General features: G+C 29.4%; 1 protein-coding gene and 2 long non-coding RNA genes across 7 annotated transcripts in view; 2 read left to right on the top strand and 1 right to left on the bottom strand.

Annotated features, from left to right (window-relative positions):
- Positions 1 to 2,537: 2,537 nt before the first annotated feature.
- Positions 2,538 to 16,385, bottom strand: LOC146722845 (uncharacterized). 4 transcript variants are annotated; one of them, XR_014924910.1, is made up of 4 exons: positions 16,165 to 16,357; positions 14,771 to 14,938; positions 12,839 to 13,199; positions 2,538 to 2,658 (listed from the first exon to the last, which is right to left on the bottom strand). It is a non-coding gene; the product is annotated as an uncharacterized LOC146722845 (long non-coding RNA). The 4 variants fall into 4 exon arrangements; XR_014924911.1 differs by lacking the exon at positions 2,538 to 2,658 and having other exon boundaries at positions 10,032 to 13,199; positions 16,161 to 16,385; XR_014924909.1 differs by lacking the exon at positions 2,538 to 2,658 and having other exon boundaries at positions 10,032 to 13,199; positions 16,165 to 16,379.
- Positions 16,386 to 20,114: 3,729 nt separating this feature from the next.
- LOC114933250 (E3 SUMO-protein ligase ZBED1-like) lies at positions 20,115 to 23,774 on the top strand. Of its 2 annotated transcripts, XR_014924914.1 has the most exons (7): positions 20,115 to 20,521; positions 20,759 to 20,879; positions 20,951 to 21,133; positions 21,230 to 21,482; positions 21,682 to 21,733; positions 21,808 to 23,286; positions 23,676 to 23,774. XR_014924914.1 is itself a non-coding variant. In XM_085483734.1 (6 exons), exons 1-6 carry the CDS (start codon positions 20,506 to 20,508, stop codon positions 23,217 to 23,219), a joined length of 2,037 nt encoding a protein of 678 aa, XP_085339860.1. In that variant the 5' UTR covers positions 20,115 to 20,505; the 3' UTR covers positions 23,220 to 23,774. The 2 variants fall into 2 exon arrangements, 1 of the variants encoding a protein (XP_085339860.1); XM_085483734.1 differs by having other exon boundaries at positions 21,808 to 23,774.
- Positions 23,775 to 25,109: 1,335 nt separating this feature from the next.
- The window catches only part of LOC146722844 (uncharacterized), a 28,139-nt gene continuing 27,137 nt past the window's right edge, over positions 25,110 to 26,111 (top strand). The window contains exon 1 of the long non-coding RNA XR_014924913.1: positions 25,110 to 25,333. This is a non-coding gene — a long non-coding RNA (uncharacterized LOC146722844). The remainder of the gene's footprint in view (positions 25,334 to 26,111) is intronic.

Genomic DNA, 26,111 nt, shown 5'->3' with positions numbered 1-26,111 from the left:
AAACTACAATTAACAAAGGCGCTCAGGTGATAAAATTACAGTAACCATTACAATACAAGTGTAACAAAATAATATTCCAATGCCCTAATACTTAATCTCTAGTTATATATTAATATAATCTATAATATTATATATATATATATTATATATATTATTTCCCGCAAAAAACATGTTTCGCAATAAATTTTTAAACAACGTAAAAATTTCTAATTGATTTTAGTTAAAAAAGAGTAGTCTCCATCTCTTCGTCCATCATCCAGGGTGCCTCCACATTTTAAAGCTGGGCCTGTCACGCTCCTATGCGTTTTGTGAAGTTTGAGATCATATTCACGCCACCTTGTTAACTCTTTGCCGCATTGACACTTATACGGTTTTACCTCGGAGTGCACAGTTTTCTGATGTCTGCATTAACGTATTCTTGCGGATAAATGCTTGTCGCACTTGGTCGCATATGTGATTTTTCGCGCTCTTGTGCACCGATAAATGTTCCACCATACGAGATTTATTCAACATTTCTTCCCATTATAGACGATCTTGTGCCGGAGGGTCATCTGTATGACGTTTTGACGTGACGATACAAGTCATGCTTAGAAATGTGTGCTCTGTTACAAATGTCACACACGTACAAGCCATTCACCGGTATGAATACGCCGATGTCCTCCATGGCGAACTTATCTCTGAATTTTTTGTCACATATGTCGCAAGATGATCCTTCTTGGCGTAGTGGATGTTTCTTTTGATGATGAATCAAACTATCAAGCGTATTGAATTCCTTAGAGGAGGGACGACACTTATACTGTGTCTTTGTGCTTTGTGTTGGCGTATATGAGCACGGTAGCTTTGCTGAGAGGAAAATGTTTGATTACAGGGCTTGCAAATCCTTGTCTGTATATGATGGGCAACCTTTTGTCTTTGGACTGTTTAACATTCTCTTCAAAGCACGCATTAGATTCGTTCACTTTGGCACCTGGGGCATTTTGTCGCTATGTCATTAGTCTTTTTCATGCAACTACTGCGCGCGTCTGTTAGTAGGAATGTAATCTTTGTTGTTTCTATTTTTGTTTTAAATTTTGTGGAATTAAATTCGGATTAGGCCCCGACTGGAATTTCTTCGCGATTTTCTAATCCCTAAGTTTGAGCATTTGTGATTTTTGAGATCACCATTTACGCTTATAACTCTTTGCCGTATTTACATATATACGGTCTTTCCTCGGAGTGCACTATTTTTTTGTGCTGCTTTAACACGTCCTCTCGGGCAAAGCGCGCGCCACATACATCGCACATTTGATTCCTCTCTCTCGTGTGTTTTGTCGAATGTAATAGCACATCCCGTTTACTTATAAATCCTTTGTCGCAAAAGACGCACCTGTACGGGAGATCGCCTATATGAATCTGAATGTGTATCCTCAAGTTGGTTTTGCATCTGAACAACTTGCCGCACATGTCACATAAGTAAGGGCGTTCACCAATATGGATACGCCGATGGTCTTCCATGGCGGTTTTACCAGCGAAGCTTTTGTGACATATGTCGCAAAAGTAATCTTTTAGGTCGTAGTGGATGTTTCTTTCGATGACGAATTAGACTACTAAGCGTACCGAAATCCTTAAGGCAGAGATGGCAGTTGTATTCTGCCTGATTTTCGTGCCCAGCGTATAAGAGCACGTTTAATGTGAAAACGCTCCCTTGCGGCGATTGACGCATTTCGCGTGAGGGATCGTTTGTATGAGTTTTAACGTGTAATTTTAAGTTCTGTCTAAAACGGAATGACCTGTTACATATGTTACATATGTAAGGGGCGTTCACCAGTATGGATACGCCGATGGTTCCTTCATGGCGGTCTTGTCCACGAATTTTTTGTCGCATATGTCGCAAAAGTAATCTTTTAGGTCGTAGTGGATGTTCTTTCGATGACGAATCAGGATTATGAAACGTCCTGAATTTCTTAGAACAGGAATGACACTTGTACTGTGTCTTATCTGCGTGTTGGCGCATATGAGCATGATAGCTCTGTTGTAAAGAAAATGTTTTATTACAGAGCTTGCATATTCCTGTTTATATCATTGATAGGTGCAACTCTTTTGGCTTTGGATTGTTTAACATTTCTTCCAGACACGCATTAGATTCGTTCACCTTGGTAGTGCACCTCTTCGGGATGTTAACGTTTTTTTCTTGCAACTTGTTGCGGGCATCTTTCTAATAGTAATACAGTTTTTGTTCTTTCTATTTTTGTTTTTTCTGCTTACCACTTGATTCATCCGTGGTGATTTTGCCCGCGAAGCGGTAAAACATTTTCGTTACGACACGCATTATGTTTGTTCGCCTTGATACCTTTTGGTATATCCTTGGGATGTTATTTATCTTTTTTCTTGCAACTTTTGCGGACGTCTGTCTAACAGGAATGTAACTTTTGTCCTCTTTATTTTTTTTTTCTCTTGCCACTTGATTTATCCGATAAACTCATTTTGGGAAATGTATTTATGTGAGACGAGCGTTTTCTTTGATTGATGATCGTTGGCAATATATACTTTTTGTTTCTTCGACGAGCGTAATGACATCTCACTTTGGATCGAATTGATATTATTAATGTATTTTCCGTCGAGTATTTTGTACTATTATCAAAAGTAACGATCCGTTGTCCAATTGTTAATAATTTAATTCTGTAATCAATAAAAAGTTACTATTATATATATGTTATCAAACAATCTTATTACAAATATTTATTAAATTAGCATTTCATTATTGGCGTTCTATTCAATTTTTATCAAATACAAAGTGTATATAAAAACTGATCATAAAATTATGTTGACAAAATTTCGTATTATCTAGAGATTTAATTAATTTGTATTTGTAAATATTTGCATATAAAATTATTACTATAATGCAATTTTGTATATAATATTTATATACGGTGGGTGATTCAAAAATCCGGCAACGGCCAATTATCTCCAAAAGTAATGATCCTATGAAAAAATGTTAAATACAAAGTTGTAGGGCTCAAAATAATGCACTTAATAGCAACTTTGACTTTGATTAATGGGTTAAATTTAAAAGTCATTTCAGGGTCAACTTTAATTTTTTAATGAAACCCTCTATTTTTCGTTGCATATTCTTATAGCTTACCTCTTAGCTTATAGTGTTTTGAAAGCTTTTCAACTATATATTTCACTATAAAAACATTTTTTCATTAAGTACTTTTCCAATTATAAAGTTAGAAATAAAAATTTTTTGTCATGAAATGTAAAATATTTTGCCAAATATTTAGTTTTCAGTAATCATTCCTTAATATTTTTATGCACGGAATAATGAGACTAATCAATTGTGAAGAAAACACGTAGTTGCTTTTAAAAAATATGTTGCAAATTACGTTACATTCTTGTTAAATTCCATTTGAAAAAATTAAGTTGAGCTTGAAATGACTTCTAACTTTGACTCCCTAGGTCAATATCAAGGTCACCATCAAGTACCTTAGTTAAACTTTTTTTTAATTTCATGTTATTTGAGCCCAATAACTTTTGCATTTAACATTTTTTATAGAACCACTATTTTTGTTGATAATTGGCCGTTGCCGGACTTTTGAACTATTTTGTATATAACACATAAATATTCTTTAATAAAAATATTTGTCATTATTATATTACAATAATTTCACTGAAAAAACATATTTTTTTGTAATTAAAAAAAATATACATATGATAATGAAGAACATTATTTATCATTTTATATTTACTAATGAACAACCGCATGCATTATAATTACTAAACTCCTCATATCAATGGAAATTCACTTGTACCAAATACACACAACACTGCTAGACATGCTTAAAGATATATAAAACTGCTAAAATGTAAGCAGGAATGTTTTTGATCTACCTGTCTGATATAGTGTTTTTATCGAATATTAAAATATTTTCTAAAATTTACTTACAATTAGACTGGTTTACTTGTTATTTAACAAATTTTACAACAAAATTTGGTGTCAATTTCAAAATTATTGAATATTACCATAAAGTAATGTTTATTTTATGTAATTATTCTATATATCTTTATATTTTGTAGCATTTAATCAAAGCTTATTTTTGTTTCATTATTTTTCAATTATAATTGTCTAAAAAATATTTATTTTTTTATTAATGACAAAATTATATTGAATATAAATAATTTCCACACAATTTACTTTTGTTACAGGAATCTCTTCAATCCATATTTTAATTATCCATAAACAATTTCTTTTTCATATTACTAGAACACTACAAAGCGCGCGCACTAGTTATTTCCTTTTGTTATGCATATTGGATTAATTACTATATTATGCATTATACTGTACATTATATTTTTTAATACTATATTTATTATATTATTATATTATATATTTTATATACGTATAAATTCAAGTATACATATTAAGTCTCTTTTTTATTCAATAATCTCATTTATATAATCTCACAATTCTATCTACTACCCACTAAACACTAAGCAACAGTAATATAACACCGATGTGATATTAAGCGTCATCTACAATGTCTTGGCATAAGAAGTAAGAGTAGGCGTAAAAAAGCTACTTACCGGTTTAAAGAGAGCTGGAGTAAGGCCGTAAGGGCACATAGAATTCCATAAAACATAACCATGTGGTCTACAACCCCGCTTTATGGCTATGTTTTTATGAAATTCTATACCAACCAGATAGTCGTTTTAGATTTAATATGCTAAGGAAACGCAAAATTACTAAAAATTTAAGTATAAAAAGAATTTCAATCGATTGAAATTTTTACACACACAAAATCTGTAAATGTGTTGGAATGGTGGCTCAAAAGATTTTCCGTTTCCTTAGCATATTAAATCTAAAACGATTATCTGGTTGGTTTTTGAGCTTATGCTATGTATTAGTGCTATATTTTATGGAAATCCGTGTGCTATAGCCTTAAGCGAAGTGAATTATTTTTATTTCTTACGTCTACTCTTACTCTTACGCTTACACTCGACCAATTAAAACACAGGAAGGAAACTCAGGGAAGGTTAGAGTTACGAAAAGATTGCTTGAAATGTCTATCGTATTGTTGATTAAGTCGGCGTAAAACAGCTTATGCCAAAAACATTAATCCTACTCATACTTTTTACGCCAAGCTTACTCCATCTATTGTAGACGACACTTATTTACTATTACCTATTGTTTAGTGGATATTGAAACATTCGATGTAATTAAGATACTTTATATATATATTGAAAAAAAAAACACAAGTCATATATACATATATATATATATATATATATATCGATATATCGCATGTACATTCAGGTAAGATTTTCTTTTTAAAGAAGTTACATTTATAAATTGCAACATTAATTAGAGCGGATAAGACGCTGTTTAAAAATATTAATCTAATTAATACTGTAAGTAAATCTATCATTTTTTATATCTAATATTTATTTATTTTGTTATTTATTCCTATCATCTTTCATTTCTTTGATTGTTCTTTCCTTTAGATTTAGCTTCATTAGTTTTTATATCTTTGGACATTTACTTTTCTTTTATTAATCTTAACAGATTCCTGAACAGCACACATATCCAAAGACGTTTATAGTATATCTTGAGGACAACATATTATTATAATTTATTATATTATTAGTTTATTATTGTTTATATTATTAATTAAACATTTGCTGTAATTAATTGTATTAATTTTTTTCGAAGTAAAATTATTATAATCATTATACAATATAATATACTAAACATTAATATAATTATTATAATCATTAATATAAAATATTAATAATTATACATATATATCATTTTCCAACAGTTTATTTGTAAACATAATATATACAAAACAAAATATATTAATTATAATATCATACAATAATTAAAATATAATAATTATATAACATAACGATAATAATAACAATAATCAAAATTACAAAATGATTATATAATATATAAATTATATATAAATTATATAACATAACGATAATAATAACAATAATCAAAATTACAAAATAATATAATATATAATTAATAACAATAATAAATTAAAATTGAAGTATAATAAATACAACTAAGGAAGGCCTTAAGAGCCATACGCGGATGTTTCTACGTACATTCCAACAAAATAATTTTTTTCGTTGGAAGTAAACAATTGTGCACAAAGCACGTATTATTCTTGGTGTACTACCAATACTTGATAATAAGAAATAATCTCTTCTCGATTCAGCGACTTTTCGGATCTATATTTTTTTTCCTCGCATTTATTTCTTTATTTATTTTTTGGGAAGGGAGGTTAGAAGGGTTTTTAAAAAATTAAATCTCAAGTAAGAGATTATTTCTTATTATCAAGTCTTGGTAGTACACCAAGAATAATATGTGCCTTGTGCACAATTGTTTATTTGCAACGAAAAAATTTATTTTTGTTGGAATGTATGCAGGAACATCCGCGTATGGCTCTTAGTCCTTCCTTAGTTGTATTTATTGTTAATATTAAAGAGTCTTGATATACATATAATCTTTGTGTTAAAATTTATTAATAATAAATAATAAATTAATAATAATTATTAGTTGAAATTTCTATCTGCAGAATACATATTTCCAAAAAAATATTGAAAAAGATGTCAATGAATAAGATGTAGATCCAATAAGTTTGTTTTCGATAAATATAGCATTAGATATTATTAAAGTTTTTGGTTCCACTGTGTCAGTCTAATACAAATTTTTAAAACTAATTTTTACTTATATATACAAATTTTTATTTTTATTTTTTAAAATTAAATATAATTTTTAATTTTATTTTAAAATTTATTATGTATAAATAAAAATCTTTCCTCAATGGTAAAAGTCGATCAAACTGGCAATCATTTATTATAAATAATTAGTTAAAATACAACGTTTCGGCTGTCATTGCAGCTCTTTTTAAGTAGATCAAACGTAAATGCATAATAAATTAATACAATAAATAAATTCACTGCATACCACCGACAATATTCACAATTGTTTTAATGAACAATGTAGAATTAACGGTAGTAAGAAAGGAATAAATAGATGTTAACAGCTAGCAAGAATCTTAGTCGTGACTAAGATTCTTGCGACTAAGATTCTTGCTAGCTGTTAACATCTATTTATTCCTTTCTTACTACCGTCAATTCTACATTGTTCATTAAAACAATTGTGAATATTGTCGGTGGTATGCAGTGAATTTGATTTATTGTATTAATTTATTATGCATTTACGTTTGATCTACTTGAAAAGGGCTGCAATGACAGCCGAAACGTTGTATTTTAACTAATTATTTATAATAAATGATTGCCAGTTTGGTCGAATTTTACTATTGAGGAAAAATTTTTATTAATTATTACTGGCGAACCTTAAGGATTATTATCTGTTTTATTATGTATGTTCGCATTTTTAATTTTCAAGTCATGATCAATTTAAAAATGTAAATATATGCTGAAATGATCAATTATGTTGATGGGATTGAGTCGTCACGACGTAGGAAATAATAATGAATATAAAATTTAAAAATTTTTTATTAATAACAACCGATCGTGTACAAGTAATTGCACGGAACGACAATATAGATTGTGTAGAATCTTTGGTACAAGCTAATTGTGTGAGTGTCATTATTTATAAAAACATTATTATTAATTTAAGAGTTTAACAAGGCTCTGTAATATAAATATAAATTTAAAGTATAAGACAGGCAATAAAAGCCGATCGCGGATGACAGTGCGTTATCCCAACGAAACTAAATTTTTTCGTTAGAATTAAATAACTGTGCACAAGGCACCAAATTTTTTACTTGGTCACAACCAAGATTTAAAATATGAAATAATCTCACATATTTGAGATTTAATTTCAATAATCCTTTAACCCCCCTACGGAAATAAATAAATGAATGCAAGAGAAAAATATAGATCCGAAAGTCGCTGAATCGAGAAAAGGATCTAATAGCTCTGATGGAAGAGCAGTCGCCCGGCAAGCGAAAGGTCTCGGGTTCGTTTCCCGATTCAGCGACTTTCGGATCTATATTTTTCTCTTGCATGCATACAACATATGCATGGTATATATATTTGTATAACACAATAAAAAATAACAATATAACAACATGCATAATCTAACATTAAAATAATATAACAAATATAAAAATAAAGATGACATTTTCAAAATTATTATTATTTATAAAAACATTACTTATTAGTATTACTATTAAATATATTATAATTTTAAACAATGTAAATGGCAAGGAGACCTGTTTAATAAGGTGTTAGTGTTTACAAATAATATTTCAATATAAAGAATTTAAAATACAGACGTTTCGATTTAATTTCAGATCATCTTTAATGTAAAATCTTCAGGAAAAGTTCTTCTGAATACAATAAGTGACACTAACGCTCGCAAATTATATTTTGAGTTAATGGCAACTAAAAAAATTAAAACAACTCAAATCAGATAAAGATATAATAAAATACATAAAAATACATTAAAAATTCGCAAATCAACAGTACATACGTGATAGCCAGTGGAGAAAAACGTATGTATTCAACATCTTAAAACAATCGCTAGTTATATAACCTTAGATAAAAATTAAGTAAAACGATTTATAGTAAACGTTTAATTTACGAATATATGTCAGCTACAATTGACAGTCGAAGAACAAATATAAGATAGAACAACAAATAAATTTAGCATAAAGTGGTAATGACAAGGAAAATAATATAAAGAAAGAGAAAAAGGAAATTAGAGGGAATTAAATAATCTCAGAATAGGAAGATAATCTTCTGATAATCCTTCGATATTATTGTGTCGATTTAAAGCAAACTTTTGATTCATGATGTGAATCATTTCTGATATTAATCTTTTTCTGCATGAACGTTCTTTATTAAGGATTTTAACGCGTTCCCAATCAATTTCATGACTGGTGTCTAAACGATGACTGGGAATAACAGAAACTAACTCTGATTTTTTATTAATATTGTTGCGATGTTCTTTTATTCTTGTGTTCAATTGTCGTTTTGTTTGGCCGACGTACGTGGCATCACATTCTTTGCAGGGAATTCTATAAACAGCCTCACTATTAGACCAGAAATTAATGGGGTCTTTTCCAGATTGAATAAACTTATTTAAAGAATGTGAGATTGTGTATGATACGCGGAGTTCAAACTTTTTAATTAAGTTAAAAAAATTATCAGAAATACCTCGAACATATAGAATCGTAATAAATCATCATCATTTTTACGTTTCGTACCATTGCCATTCATAAATGTTTTATGCTTTAAACGATTATTAATGGTTGAAAAAATGAAATCTAAAGGATAACAATTCTCTAAAAGAATTTGAATCACAAACCGCATGTTATCTTCCTCTTCGTTTGAACGCCAACATTTGACGCGTTCACTATTGTTTTTACTAACCGCAACACGACTTGTTCTCTTTTTCCTATTAGCAATTTTAAGATCGACATTAAAAACTTTATTGTACGCTCCTTGTAAATATTCGATTTAATGTATACACTGAAGATGATCTCGAGACAGATTGAAACGTTTGTTATTTTGGAATTGAATATATTGTTTTAACACGTACATACATCCTGTCACAACTCTTTCGTTTACATTCCGTTTAATTTTAACGATTGTCTGACACTAACTATTATTTTAATTTATTTTTAATTATTGTTTTACATTATTATTATTATAATGTTAATTATATTTATATTTATAGTTTTTAGTTTTTAAATATATATTTTACAGTATCACAAGCATTAAATCAAATTTTTATGAAATGTTCAATAACAAATTAAATAAAACTATTACATACGGTTTATTAACTGATGGGACATTTAAAGTGGAAGTTCATATTATTAACACAAATGAAAAATATTTTGAATTACAAATATTTAAAAAGTGATAAAGATTAAGTTGATACCATGTATTCGGCAGATATAAAAGAAAATATTTATATTAATAATAAATAAATAAATAAATAAATACATAAATAATTATATATATATATATATATATATATATATATATATATATATATACACACAATAGTCAATAAAAAAAATTTTTAACATTCTACTGAAAATTTACAAAGAATCCCGCAAACTTATGGAAAATGGCTCTCAGTCGATTTGCCTGAAATTGAAGTATATATTGCTGTTCATGACCTACTGATGAAATGTTCTCACAGGCGCAACTCGAAATAATGAGTCAGTTTCAAGCTATAGAGCTCTGAAGTCGTCAACATACAAAATACATTAAGGATTTGTTTAAATAATATTGTAAATGCGGAGCGAAGTTTGCGATGTATATTTAGAAGTGTTTTTTGATTTACTCTTTGACACACAAAAAGGTTCGGAGATTTTTAAAGCGTGTTCTTGTGGATGTTTTTATGCTGATTAAGAATCCGGCCGCGAAAATTGCGTATCACGTTAGGTTTTTAAATATCTTGATCTAAAGATGCGAAAAAGAGTATTTTATACACTTTTCCGTAAAATGTAGCCCTTAATTGGTACGTGATAAAAAGTGGTACAACGGTTCAAAATAAAACTTAAGATTTCGCACTTATGTAAAAAAAATATAAAAAAGGTCGAATCTATAAAGAGTTAATCTATAAATAATTATTTATCAGTGATTGAAGAAATTTTTACATATTAATATTTGTGAAAAAAGTGAACCATTCTAATAATAAATAATAAGAAATAATTATCTATCAGAGATTGAAGAAATTTTTACATATTAATATTTGTAAAAAAAATGAACAATTCTACCGAACCTCTAAAGACTTTGTATTAGTATAAGGAAAAGTACGAAAAATGATATTTTCAATTATTTAATTTAGTTTTTTTAATAAACTCTCTATAGGTTCAACCTTTTTTATATTTTTTACATAAACTACGAGTATTAAGTTTTATTTTGAACCGTTTTAGCATTTTTTATCACGTCCCAATTAAAAGCTATATTTTACGGAAAAGTGTCTAAAATGCACTTTTTAGCATTTTTAGATCAAGATATGTAAAAAATCTGACGTGATACGCAATTGTGGCGGTCGGACTCGTAATGAAACAATCTATAGGAATACGCTTTGGAAATCTTTGAATCTGAAAACAGTCATTTTTTGTCGACCAGTGTTATTAGTACTATTTATATTTATTTTTATTGTAATTATTCTCACTGAACAATATTATTTCTTCAGAATATATAAGTACCACCAAACTGATAGAGTTATATTAATATATATAAATTATTAAATTATTAATAAATTATATTAATATAATTGTTAACTTCAACAAAATCATATAAATAAATATAATTATTGAATATTTGACATTTCAACTATTGATATTCATCTAACATTAACGCCGAATGTGAATATATTATTTGAATAAATTACCTGAATTGTCATCGTTAATTAAGCATAATATATACTCTATACACTAATAGGTTGAGAGGCAAGGAGACTAAACTTATATAATCAAGCACCTCAAAGGTATTATATTCTCAAAACGTCCTTGTCGTTGATCTTGATTAACGCCAATATTGAAAATAAATATTGACAATTTATAACACTACGGTGAAATATAAGAAATAATAATATTCCCAAATGAACAAAGTGTGCTTGAAGCAAGAAAATGGTAAATTTTGACTTTCGGCACTTGAAAACAGGACTAATTGTAACCAATCTAATTGTGCGCGCACATAAACAAGAGGCTTGTTTTCTGTTCCTGCACTAATAAACTAGTGTACACTGGTGTAATAAGTTAGAATGTGACAAATATATTTTGTCTCACTCTAACTTATTGCACCAGTATGCACTAGTTTATTAGTGCAGAAACAAAAAACAAGCCTAAATACAGACACATACACATGCACACACGCGCTTACAATATCATTTGCACAAATCCTTAACATATTTCGTATGTTAACGACTTCAGGGTCCTGTAGCTCGAAATTGACCCATTATTTCGAGTTGCGCCTGTAAGACCATTTCATCAGTAGGTCATGAACAGCAACATACTTAAATTACAGACAAATCGACTGAGTCATTTCCCATTTTGCGAAATCCTTTGTGACTTAATATATTTTACCTTTGAGAGACGCTAATACACACACATGCACACGATATATTTATTTATATAAACTATATTATTATACACGATATCCTCGAATTCGCGGATCAACTCTCGTAGGTAAATAAACCGTGTTAAACTGAAGAGAAAAGTTTTATATCATTTTGCTAAATTCGCAATAATTATTGAGTTATTGATTAAAATATCTGAGCGAATAAGCGGGTAGAAAGCGGTGCCTGGGCCAGATTCGGTGGGCATGTCGGATGACTTATTTGTTTAAGTCGCTTAGTAACAAAAGCATTATCTGATCGAGAGGCGACGCCATGCAGCAAGCGGCAAGCAATGTAGCCACGCCGAAAAGTAAGATGATACTTTTGTTACTAAGCGATATATAACAAATAAGCCATCCGACATGCCCGAGTCCGGCCTACTGCTTTCCACCCGCTCATTCGCTTAGATATTTTAATCAATAACTCAATAATTATTGCAAATTTCGCAAAATGATATAAGACTTCTTCAGTTCTCTCTTCAGTTTTAACACGCTCTAACTACCCACGAGAGTTGATCTGCTAATTCGGGGACGCTCTGTATATATTTATTTTTTTCCAAAGAATAGTTGATCAACCATGCTTAATTGTAAATAATTTGACTGATACGAAAGAAATACAAGGGCATATGTCATTATCGAAATTGTTAAAAGGAATGTGAATGCCGAAAAAGAGAATTCTACAAGAAACTACGCAAGAGGTAAATTTATATATGTAATTATAATGATTCTTACTGACCGTTCGTAATTTCACAACTTTTGTATTCGGTAAACTTTCTCACATGTTCTTATATTTCTTCCTTTCATCAATATTTTTCGGCATTACCTCTTCCTCTTCTATTTCATATCCTCCGTAATCTTCAAAATCTTTTCTCTCGATTCTGCCACGTATTTCTTCTCGATATCAATATTCTTCTTCGTTATCTATATATTCTTCTCAGCGCCGCGATTTTTTTTATTGTTGATCGATTTGTTCTTGAAGAGAAACAATATTTCTTTCTCTGACTTGGCAGAACCTTGTTGTTGCAATCTCGGTACGTCCTTCATCTCTTTTTGTATCTGCTTCTCGAATTAGTGTGCCTTTTCCGTCATCGGATATTCTACATACATAAATATTCTTTTTATTCTTTTTATATTATAAAAATATGAAAATGATTATTTTATTATTTATTTTATATTAAATATTAAATTTTATATTAAATATTAATTTTATATTAAATATTTTATTGTCATATATTTTGACATCAAATTTAAAGTATCGGAAAATATATTTTTTTTTATTATCCTATCTTTAATATTTTTATACACGGAATAATAAAATAAACCTTAATTTATAAATATTACATATACATATAAGTAAAAGAGATATATTATTGTTGTACATGTAATTAGTGTACATATTACATGTAACACACATATAAATTAGTTACAATTAATAGACATGTTCGTATATACTGCTAGTACTGAAAATCTCTAATACATTTAATGTAAACTATGGTTTTCAATACTAGCAGTGTATAACGGAATATGTATAATATGTAGGAAATAAGTACAGTATAAACATCAAACAATTATAAATCTGTTTCTTTTATATAGATGTAATATATATAATATATGTTATACTGTAGTTATATTGTAATTATATTCTAGAATATAGCACAATGATTTATCAATATTAGGTATATTTCCACATACACTGCTAGTACCAAAGATCTATAGTTTACGTTACATATATTATAAACTGTCATTATCAGCAGTATAACATATATATTGATTGCAATTAGTAGACATATTCCGATATACTGTCCATACTGAATATCTCTAATATATCTAACGTAGTTTATAGACTTTCAATACAGGCAGTGTATAGCAGAACATATCTAATATCTGGGATATAATTACAATATAATCACAAAATAACATTATACAACAATTATATATCTGTTTATATATCTGTTTCACTAATAGATATAATATTTATAATATAATATATGCTATAATGTAAAATACACTACCAATATTAAAAATCTATAGTTTACATTAGATATATTAGATTATTTTCAATACTGGTTTCAATACTGGTTGTATATTGAAAATCTATAGTTTACATTAGATATATTAGATTATTTTCAGTACTGGTTATATATCAGAGTATGTGTAATAATTTCAATCTATATATGTTACATGTAACATGCATGTTAGTTACAAATTATAGCTAAACAATTAACCCAGCAAACACAATATATAAATGTTATATACTCAAGCATGTTACATGTAAACGTATATGTTAGTTGTAATTTCCCAATTATAGATGTAACATTTTTAATATTACATATATTACATTGTAGTTATATTGTCATTATATCCCAAGATAGCACTGACTTATCAATACATCAATGTGCTTTTTGGTATATAATTACAATATAACTACAATGTAATATATGTTATATTAAAATGTTACATCTATGAGTGGGAAATTACAACTAACATGGATGTTACATGTAACCTACACGTTATATTACCTGTTATATTCCGTTTTATTATAGCAATGTAACAATTATATATCGGTGTTTGCTGGGTTAGAGATTATCAGTACTAGCAGTATATCAGAACATATATATTAATTACACTAACATATATATGTTATATATAATATTTGCATTTTAATTACCATATATATTGTACAAAAATTATATATCTGTGAGATGATGTAAGTTGGGTGGCCAAAAATCAATATTCACGTGTATAATACCGTTTTACATGCCGATCTACTTCTTTTCTTTATACTACTTATCACCTATACCTCTATCCATACCCATGTACATACCATATAGTTTCCCTGTAAAAATAAAATGTTATATCTGAATATTGTATATTTATTCTTTTTTTTTTCTTCTTATTTGTTACATGATTCAAAACGTGTTTCATTAACTACATTTACACAACAGCTAATATTCTGATTTAGTAACTCCTGTATTTTATTTGATTCAAAATTTGTATTTTTTTAATCAAAATGATTACTTAAATATAAGCTTCTTTTAATACTATTTGGAAAAAACATGTTTTATCTCTCTTCCACATTGTTTTAGTCATTGATCAGTATGGAAATTATTGGATTACTGATGTAGTTATGCATCAGGTATTTACATTTAGTACTCAAAATATAGTAAATCATATAGAAGAATTGAAACATACACAGTTTAATTCAATGATTGGGTTATTTTGCAATAACACTAATGCATTATATCCCAGCAAACACCGATATATATTTGTTACATTGCTATAATAAAACGGAATAACAGATAATATAACGTGTACGTTACATGTAACATCTATGTTAGTTGTAATTTCCCACTCATAGACGTAACATTTTAATATAACATATATTATATTGTAGTTATATTGTAATTATATACCAAATAGCACATTGATGTATTGATAAGTCAGTGCTATCTTGGGATATAATGACAATATAACTACAATGTAATATATGTAATATTAAAAATGTTACATCTATGAGTGGAAAATTACAACTAACATATACGTTACATGTAACATGCTTAAGTATATAACATTTATATACTGTGCTGGGTTTTGTTTCAAATGTTTAGAATATCAAAATAAACTTATCATATTTAAATATTCAATTATTATAATCAAGAAAAGAAAATTTTTGATCAAATAATATATGTATAGTAATTAGTATATGGTAATTCAATCAGAGAGATTATAAACATAGTCATTAAGCTATTAATAAAAAGATAGTAATTACTTAGAATACGAGCCTCATCTAAAAAATCAATAAAATTATGTATATTCGATGCGTTTTTGAACAAAAAGAAGAATCTAGCTGAAAAAAGTGATATGCTTCGCGAAGCGAAATATATTATTAATTGTTAAAGTTGACAGGTTTCTAGGTTAAGAAACCTGTCATATCGACACGATATGCATATTGTCTATACTCGTATGCACATGCTCTGTAGTCACATGCGTTTTTGTTACTTTTCACAATTTCAATGCTTTTCACTTCCAAAAATAATGATTTGAGGATGTGTACACACATACGGTGAGATACAAGGGATCCTACGGCTTCGGCCCTTTCTTCCGTCACAGATTAATAGACAGATCGCCAAAGGCCTGCCTAAAGAATAGACCGCCATCTTCGTGCGATAGACTTTGCCCCTTACCGACACACTTTGCCCCTGGTTCGAGTCCGTGCTAAATTTCGTAGACTTGAACCAAAAGACTTTGCCCCTGGTTCGAGTCCGTGCTAAATTTCGTAGACTCGACCAAAAGACTTTGCCCCTGGTGCAAGTCCAGGTTAAATTCGTTTGACATTACCAACAGACTTTGCCCCTGGTGCGAATCCAGGCTAATTGATCATGAGACCAATTTGAGAGATTTGGCCCCCGTTGTGTGTGTGTGTGTGTGTGTGTGAGAGAGAGAGAGAGAGAGAGAGAGAGAGAGAGAGAGAGAGAGAGAGAGAAAGAGAAAGAGAATATTTTACATATGCATATATATATATATATATATATATATATATATATATATAAAATTTATTAAATATAAAAAATATATTTTTTACACATAAAATGTTTTTTTATTGAAATAATCACGATTTTAAATGTGATATAACACAGTGTTCAAAAATTTTTAATTAAATTTTATTAAAGAAAATTACTTGAAATTTTTTACATTAAGAATTTAAAGGCTCCTTATTCTCTTGTAGAAATTTATCACTATGCCAATTAATCACTTATTTCGAGTATTTAAAATACTATAATATACAGTAATTTAAGTATTCGAAATAAAAGTGATTAATTACTCGAAATAAAATTGATAAATTGGCGTTACTAGTAATAAATTTCTATAAGGGTTGAAATAAAGTATAAGAGATAAATAGGCTATATGTGAGCCGTATGCGAAATGTGAGATGTAAGACGCATATTGAAATTTAATTTTTTTATATAACTTTCAAAAATGTACACGAGGTACAAAAAATTAGCTTGGACATTTGTAAGACTTAAAATTGGGATTAATTCTCAATTCTATTAATTAAATTTCGATATAACACACCTTACATCCGCGCACGGCTCACATATAGCCCATTTATTAGTGCAATTTTTAAGTTCCTTATTTTTCAAAGTTCACCTTTTTACGTTATCAAATATTTTTGGTACGTTTTCAAGAATTTTATATTTTTACTTACCGCAGTTTCTTATCCAAATGTAAAATCTTTTATCGCAGTCTATAAAAAATTGAAACAATTTACAATTTTATGATATAATATTATTATTATTACAATTTCTATATATATGCACATCTGTCAAATATCGTGATTTATTTCACATTATTATTATCTATTTTAATAAAAAAAAAAAAAAAAAACACTTGCAACAATCAAAAATAAACCGCCTGCCGCGAACGGAAAATGCCAAGAAAGCACGCAATTTCCGCGAATCTTGTAATTTTTTTGAAGAATCAACAATTTCAACGAAATTGTAAATTCTTCAAATCACTGCACAAGTATAATTCACAATAATAATTTTCAGTAACTACGATAAAAAATCGTATACTGAAAACCGCAAACGAAAGTGCAATGGAAGTAAGAGTAAAGTCTGTGATAAAATTAATTGGCAATAGAAAATTAATAATTTTCAAATAGAAAAATTTTGAAATTACCGAGGATTTACAAATAATAAAGTAAAAATATTAAATAATTTATGTTTTCGAATTTTGCTCGCGGAGAGGATCTTTAAAACAAGATTTTTAGAAGAGAGGACCTTTAAAATATAAACAGGCAAAAACGTTGAAAAAATTAAAGCGCGCGTTTAAACAGATAAACGCAATGAAATAGATACGCAATTGTTTTTACTTATCGCTGTAAGCTCACAAGCTTCTGACGTGCTATACACTTTTATATAATATATACAGGGTGTCCGGTAACTAACGGACCAATGATTAAGGGCGGATTCTCTGGCCAATTTGGAGACGATTTTTCCTTAGCAAAAATGTAGAGAAGTCAATAATTTTCGAGTTATAAGCGATTGAAAAAAATAGGTTTTTTGAAAACTAAACGTTTTGGAGTTAAAAGTCTAACATAATTACATTCTTCAGTTAATTTCAGGTAGAGTTTACTATAATAAAATTTTAATTTAAGGCTTAGTTATAAAGATACATAATGACAAAGATTGGAAAGTTGTAAAAAATGATGACCTTTTTCGACATTTTCGCTGAAGAAAAATCGTTCCCAAATTGACCAAAGAATCCATTTGTAATCATTGGTCTGTTAGTTACCGGACACCCTGTATATTGGACACGAGTTTCGTTTGTTTCAGATTCTCGAGAGTTGAAGTAGGAACATACGAGTATCATATATCGTTTGTGACTTGCCGAATGAAAGCAAGACAGAGAGCGAACGAGATGATGAGCTTAATAGCTCATAATGTTATAAATAAATAAATAAAAAATTATAACTTGACCTACTAGTTATTGAATCTTTTTTTAATAAAATGTTTCATTATTATTATCATCTAAGTCTAAGTCGTTTAATTACTTTTTAGTTTTTTAATAATTAATTTAATTTATTCTAGTCATTTTTATATGAGAAAAATAATATCACGTATACGTTTTATAATGAATTAATATATTTCGGGAACCGAATTATATATTCTTAATAATATAAAAGTGTTCAAAAATTATATTTGACTTTTAATTTTAATTATTTTTTAGCAAAGAGTTCCGAAATCTCTTACACACATAATGGGGATTTTTTTCATCCATATATTCGCAATTTAGTATATATGTTAATTATTAATTTTAATAAAATAAAAATTAAAATTAAAGGTCAAATATAATTTTTAAACACAAATATATTAAATTAATTATAAAACGTATACCCATGATAGTATTTTTCTCGTACGAAAATAATTAGAGTAAATTAAATTAATCATAAAAGATTAAAAATTAATTAAAGAATTTAAACTTATATTTTATATAATAATAATAAAACATTTTATTACGTCAAACCGTCGTGAAATAATTAAATAAAATTTGCTAGTTACGTCGAAGTCAAGTTTTCTAAGCTTATAAAACATTTTATTAAAAAACAGATTCAATAAATATAAGTACATGTTATATGTATACTTATATTTATTGAATCTGTTTTTTTTATAAAATGTTTTATTATTATCATATAAAATATAAATTATTTAATTATTTTTTTATTTTTTTATGAGTAATTTAATTTATTCTAGTTATTTTTGTACGAGAAAAATACTATCACGGGTATACGTTTTATAACAAATTAAATATATTTATGTTCAAAAATTATATTTGACCTTTAATTTTAATTTTGTATTTTATTAAAATTAATAATTAACATATATACTTAATTGCGAATTATATGGATGAACAAAATCCCTATTATGTGTGTAAGAGATTTCGGAACTCTTTGCTAAAATAATTAAAATTAAAAGTCAAATATAATTTTTGAACACTTTTATATTATTAAAAATATATAATTCGACTCTCGAAATATATTAATTCATTATAAAACGTATACGTATTAGTATTTTTCACATATTGAAATGATTAGAATAAATTAAATTAATTATTAAAAAACTAAAAATTAATTAAACGACTTAGACTTAGATGATAATAATAATGAAACATTTATTAAAAAATAATTATAATAGGTCAGGTTAATATTTTATTTATTTATTTATTTATAACATCATAAAATTCTGTCCTTTCCGAAATACGCGAACGCTACGAAAAGATAAATCTCGTACATGCCGCCGGACGAGTTCATGAGCATGAGACGCTCTTATCTTGGGAACGTATTAATAGTTACTGCATTGACCACTACTACAATATGGCGCTGAAATCAGTGAGAAATGCTGGTCTCTCCTTCATCCAGACCTTTGGCGATCTGTCTATTAATCTGTGCTTCCGTACTAGGGATGGGCGATGTTCTTCGATTAATCGGAGATGTCGATTTTTTAATCCAAATAATCGATTATATTTTATCGATTTTTTTGTCGGTCGATTAATCGATTTTCGATTTTTATGAGGCAATATCGAAATAATTATACCTATCTTTCCTACATGAGTGCGTTCGAAAATTGATTTTGTTGGTGTTGGGAAAAAAGATAAAGTTGGTAGTATTGAAAATTAATTGGGAGAAACAAAACGCAGCACTGGTAATTTTCAATACTGCCAACTTTATCTTTTTTCCCAACACCAACATTCCAACATAACATAACATTTCTTAACATCTTAATCTTGCTGCACGAAGGAAACAAAAAAATGCGTCATGTGTCGTGTGTGACGGGAGATATATTTCGATTTTGTCTCAAAAATTGAAAATTGCTGAACTTTTTTCGTATTTAATGCGAGTCAGCGATGGACGTCATAAACGGTAAGTACTAACTATTAAATTTATATTTTTTCGATTAAGTATATCACATAACCTCCAACATCTATAATCTATAATTTTGTTTGATTTCCGATGATGATAACGTGATGATAATTTCTTTAATTGTATACATATTTCGTATTTATTTAAGGAAAGACATATCTCCGGGAGGGGATCAATGTGTATTAGATTATTATTTTATTCTTATCATATACCCTATATGTATTCTTTTAATTTTAGATAACGATAAGGCATTCGAAGAAGCATTTCACAATCTGTATGGAAGTGAAATCGAAATCAGTAATGACGACGAAGAAATCGATACACAAACACTGTTTCAATCTATTGATGATCTGGATTGGTGAGTGTAAAAATTGTTGACGATTTATGGCCTTGTTCAATTTATTTAATTTAATATCTGCTTTTTTATAGTACATTGATCGAGAATACAGAAGATGATTCTCGAGATTCTCAAGTAGTACTAGTGATAGCCCAAGAGCTCCAAGAGGAGATCACGCCAACTGAAGCCTCATCAAAAGGTTCAGGCGTAACAAAGATTATCACGCCAACTGAAGCTCCACCAAAAAGTTTAGGCGTAACAAAGATTAAATCTGAGTAAGTTGTTTTTAGTATTCTTTGCAAATTTTTACCTTTTTTAGGGGTCATTCTGAAAGATTGTCTTAATCTTAACTATTATTTAATATTTAATAGGTCAAAACAACCAAGTGCAGCGTGGCAATATTTTGAAAAAGAAACTAATGTTACAGCCCGTTGTAACATTTGCAATAAGGTGTATAAACATGGCGGGAACACAACAAACTTGTTTCAGCACCTTAGTGCAAGCCATGCATTGTTTTGCCCCCAAGCTAATAGACTGAAGCGAAAAGTTCATGTGACTTCTGGATCTAGTGACGATTCTACTGATGATCCTCCACAGTCGAAACGAGGAAAATTCAAATCACAGGTAAAAAAAATATGTAAATAACAAGTAAAACATAAAATAAATATAAATATATAAATGACAAGTATATAAAGTAATAAAAAGTATATAAATAACAAGTAAAAAATAAAAAAGTATAATAACAAGTAAATAAACAATTATAGTAAATAGAAAAATGACTGATTCATAAATTTAATAAAACAACAAATACTTTTGATTACAGGGAAAGTTGATTAGAATCGACGAAGCATTTGAGCGTACGAAATCATTTTTAGGTATGTATGCCATAAAAAAATCTTTATTTAATTTTTGATTATTTGACAAAGGACTTGTGATTTTATTTTAACAGAAGGAGGCAAGACGTCTGACAAAATTACAAATGCCATTTTGTATATGATCGCGGTCGATAAAATGCCATTATCTACAGTGCACAACGAAGGCTTTAAATTACTCATGAAAACAGTAGCACCTCTCTACACTGTGCCGAGCAGAAAAACCATGACAAGATTGATAGACGTCCGATATGATGTATTGAAAGAGCGCTTTATAGCCACTCTCAAAAAACTTGATTCTTATTGCATAACATGTGACAATTGGACAGATGTCGGCAACCAAAGTTATCTAGGCGTCACTATCCACTATGTAACTCCACAAATCGAAATGAAGAGTGGATGCGTTGGAGTTTTTCCGATGAGTGAAAACCACACATCACAGTACCTCGGAGAGTGTTTAACTTCAGTTATAAAGGACTTCAATTTGGAGCAATCGAGAATTACGGCAGTCGTTACGGATAGTGCGGCCAACATCAAAAAAGCTGTACGCGACTTCGTGGGACAGGACAAACATTTGGCCTGCTTTGCGCATACTCTATCTCATCTCGTACCAGACGTACTAGTCGCTATGCCCACTGTGCGGGAAACGATTGCAAAAGTGAGGGCTATCGTAACAATTACAAGAAGAAGCGTCGTGGCTTGCGATGAATTAAAGAAGCTGCAAATACGAGACGGAAAAACGGAAGGAACCACGTTAAAATTTATTCAAGATGTTCCTACACGTTGGAACTCGACGCTCTACATGCTAGAAAGATTTCTTACTCTCGAGGAATATGTTTATCCGGTTATGTCGAAGTGTCCGACTGCACCAGATATGTTAAAACGAGAAGAAATGCAAATGTTGAAAGATGTTATATCCCTCATGAAACCAGTCGAACGTGTCATCACTGAAGTCAGTGGAGACTCCTATCCAACATGTAGCGTTATTATCCCGTTAGTTCGCTGCCTGAAAGTGGCTGTTCGAGAATATAAGCCTTCAACAAAATATGGACACGAGTTTAAAGAAAAACTTGAAGCAACGATTAATAGACGATTTAAAGATTTTGAGTTGCATAAAATACTAGCCATTTCAAATATACTGGATCCGAGATTCAAAAAACTCCACTTTGAAAGCGCTCTGGCTGCTTCTTCTGCAATATCGCGAATTAATGATTACATTAAAAGGGATACTGTACAAAAAATGTATGAAAAAGTACCCATTGAAACGACAGCAAAAAACGATCTCTGGAGTTTTCATGACCACTTGGTTGCGACTAAAGCTGACTACGGTGCTCACAGCGAAGACGTTAGTTTTGAAATAAGACAATATTTCAGCCAACCAGTCATCCCGCGCTATGAAAATCCTCTCAAGTATTGGTCATCAATGAAACTCGCATTTCCGTCATTGTACAAATTGGCAATAAAATACGTCAGTATTATTGGCACGTAGGTGCCATCCGAACGGCTGTTTTCTCAAGCTGGCGACATCAAAACCGACAATCGAAACAGACTATCCGGTGAGCACTTAAACAAACTGTTGTTTCTCGGTTCGCTTGCACGAAAGGATTGGGGTTTAGAGTGACAACAAAACTGTTATACTCCTGCAACTGTATTACTGTATTCCTCTTTTGTGACTGTTTTGTTTTTTTACTAGATAAGGCATGATATTTTTTTAAAGTAAACGGTGACAGTTCCTATTTTCTATCTAACATTTCCTATTTCTGTCATTTAATTTTCAGTTTTTTATTCGAAAGTTTATTCCAATGTAAAATAACTGTTAAGTATATAATGTGTTGTAACTTAATGCAATTGAGTGTTTTGCTATTCTTGTGACCTTTTATTCATTTATTTAAAACAAATGAGTTAAATGAATTATATGTATATATATATATATATAAATTTTTAGGTAGAAGAACTTTGGGCACAAGGCACAACTGGAATGTATTAATAAAAAACAAAAAATAACAAGATATTATAAAATTCAATAAAAAAATAATAACCCTAATTATCAATAATTTTTTATTCGATTAATCGATTTGTCGATTTTTTCAAATAGAAAATCGATTTTCAAAATCGATTCTTTTTTCAAAAATCGATGTTATTAAAATCGATTTTATTTTGAATATCGCCCATCCCTACTTCCGTACCCAACCACGGCACAGTATAAGTATATACAGTAGCGGCACTTCGCAATTTTATGCGTCTCCAATTTGTATGCGTCAGTTTATCCTACAGAGAATATGGCTGCCCCCGTGTATTGGAGCCTAACTCTACGCGATCTCGGTGACTCGGTACTTGGATTAGTACCCCCGTACGAAAAAAAGACTACAAGAATATGAAAGAATTCGAAATTTAAATTTTGTTTTACTAATTTTATTAAAAATATTTTCGTTACAGTCTATTTTTATTTCATCTTTTCTAAATAAATATAAATAAATTTATATACATGTATTTTACACAGTATCAATTTCCTCGCAATTTTTTATTTCAGATAACAATTGGTTAGTAATAATACATTTTGTGATCAATCAATTGTGTTAAAAATGTATTATTAAATGTTATAATAAGATATTTCTAGTGCAATAAATTACAATAAAATAAATATATTTTCTCTCATTCTAACTTATTGCACTAGTTTAGAAATGCAGCGAAAACGAACGAGCCTAATTATTTTCGTAGCTTATCTAACATTTAAACTCTAGCGCGCATATACTCTTTTCAAAATAGCAACAGATCATATGTAACTTGAAACATTTACATCAAAGGTGCCGACGCTAAAAGTGCAATTTCACGTCCGCTAAAATAAGTGATTGAAGCAACAGATTTGTCGCTCATAATTCAGCAACAATTTTGTAGTTTGAATTAGTTCAACTACAAAGCATTTACTGCTCAAACGCTCAACTTTCAATTCTGTCGTGCTGCTATCTTTTTCATCTACAAAAATTATGGTTATTTAGTTCAGCGACAAAAGTTACGTGATCATTTTTGTTACTCAAACAATCGGTTTCAGCGGCTCGTGAAAAGGCACCTTAAAGCGGGGAGCACACACTCTTGCATAAGCGTATAAGCATATGCATAAGAAATTCGATTGGTTGAATTTCTTATACATACGTTTACAGACCAATCAAGATTCTCATGTTTACGCTTATGCGCCTATGCAAAAGTGTGCTCTCCGCTTAAGTGCCGCTACTGTATATACTTATACTGTGATTCAAGTCTTTGGCTATCTGTCTATTAGAAGCACGGTTCTCGGTACCCCGCGAATCGCACGAGCTGGGATACTTTGTTATAGTTTACGTCACGTATACTGTACTATCTATAGCATTTCAGAACAGTTACGTGACGTAAACTATAGCAAAGTAACCCAGCTCGTGCGACTCGCGGGGTACCGAGAACTGTGCTTTACTCGTCTATGTTCTTTGGTGTGATTAATCGTGTCGAGTAAGGCAGTGAGACCTTAGCAAAGTTTAGTCAATAAAATGAACGCATTATCGTGATAAAAAGTTTTAAGTTATCGTGATAAATAGTTTAAGAGAAGAGACAAAAAGTCAGCATATACAGCACGTGAGTACTTGCCTGTGACCATTTAATCTAACTTTTCGTGTATTATTGCATATTTTTTTCATACTGTGAAAAGAAATAGATTCAGTAATTAGCAAAAAATCAAGATTATTAATAAAATAAATATATCAAAATCATATCATTTACATTGCTAATCAATGCAAATAATATCTTTGGTAATTATTATTTAGAATACCGGCCTCACCTCAAAAATCAATAAAATTTGCTTATGCGACACGTTTTTGCCGGTAGGGGTGCTTAGTGTCCCTATTTCTAGAGACTCTAGGAGTTCCCTACCGTGGGCACAGATTAATAGACAGATCGCCAAAGGTCTGGATGAAGGAGAGACCAGCATTTCTCACTGATTTCAGCGCCATATCGTAGTAGTAGTCAATGCAGTAACTATTAATACGTTCCCAAGATAAGAGCGTCTCATGCTCATGAACTCGTCCGGCGGCATGTACGAGATTTATCTTTTCGTAGCGTTCGCGTATTTCGGAAAGGACAGAATTTTATGATGTTATAAATAAATAAATAAATAAAATATTAACCTGACCTATTATAATTATTTTTTAATAAATGTTTCATTATTATTATCATCTAAGTCTAAGTCGTTTAATTAATTTTTAGTTTTTTAATAATTAATTTAATTTATTCTAATCTGTAGTTATTAAAATATGTGAGGAAAAATTAAATTAAAATTATGTCTTTATTGCGTGTTTATATTAATAATTAATATTTATTTCGTAGAGATCCCAAGGTCGTAATTATAATATTTTGT

Source organism: Nylanderia fulva, unplaced genomic scaffold (genome assembly GCF_048542155.1).
Source record: "Nylanderia fulva isolate GAGA-0341 unplaced genomic scaffold, ASM4854215v1 Scaffold265, whole genome shotgun sequence".
Lineage (NCBI taxonomy): Eukaryota > Metazoa > Arthropoda > Insecta > Hymenoptera > Formicidae > Nylanderia > Nylanderia fulva.
Note: the sequence above shows the minus strand (reverse complement) of the source record. Positions and strands in the feature narration are given on the sequence as shown.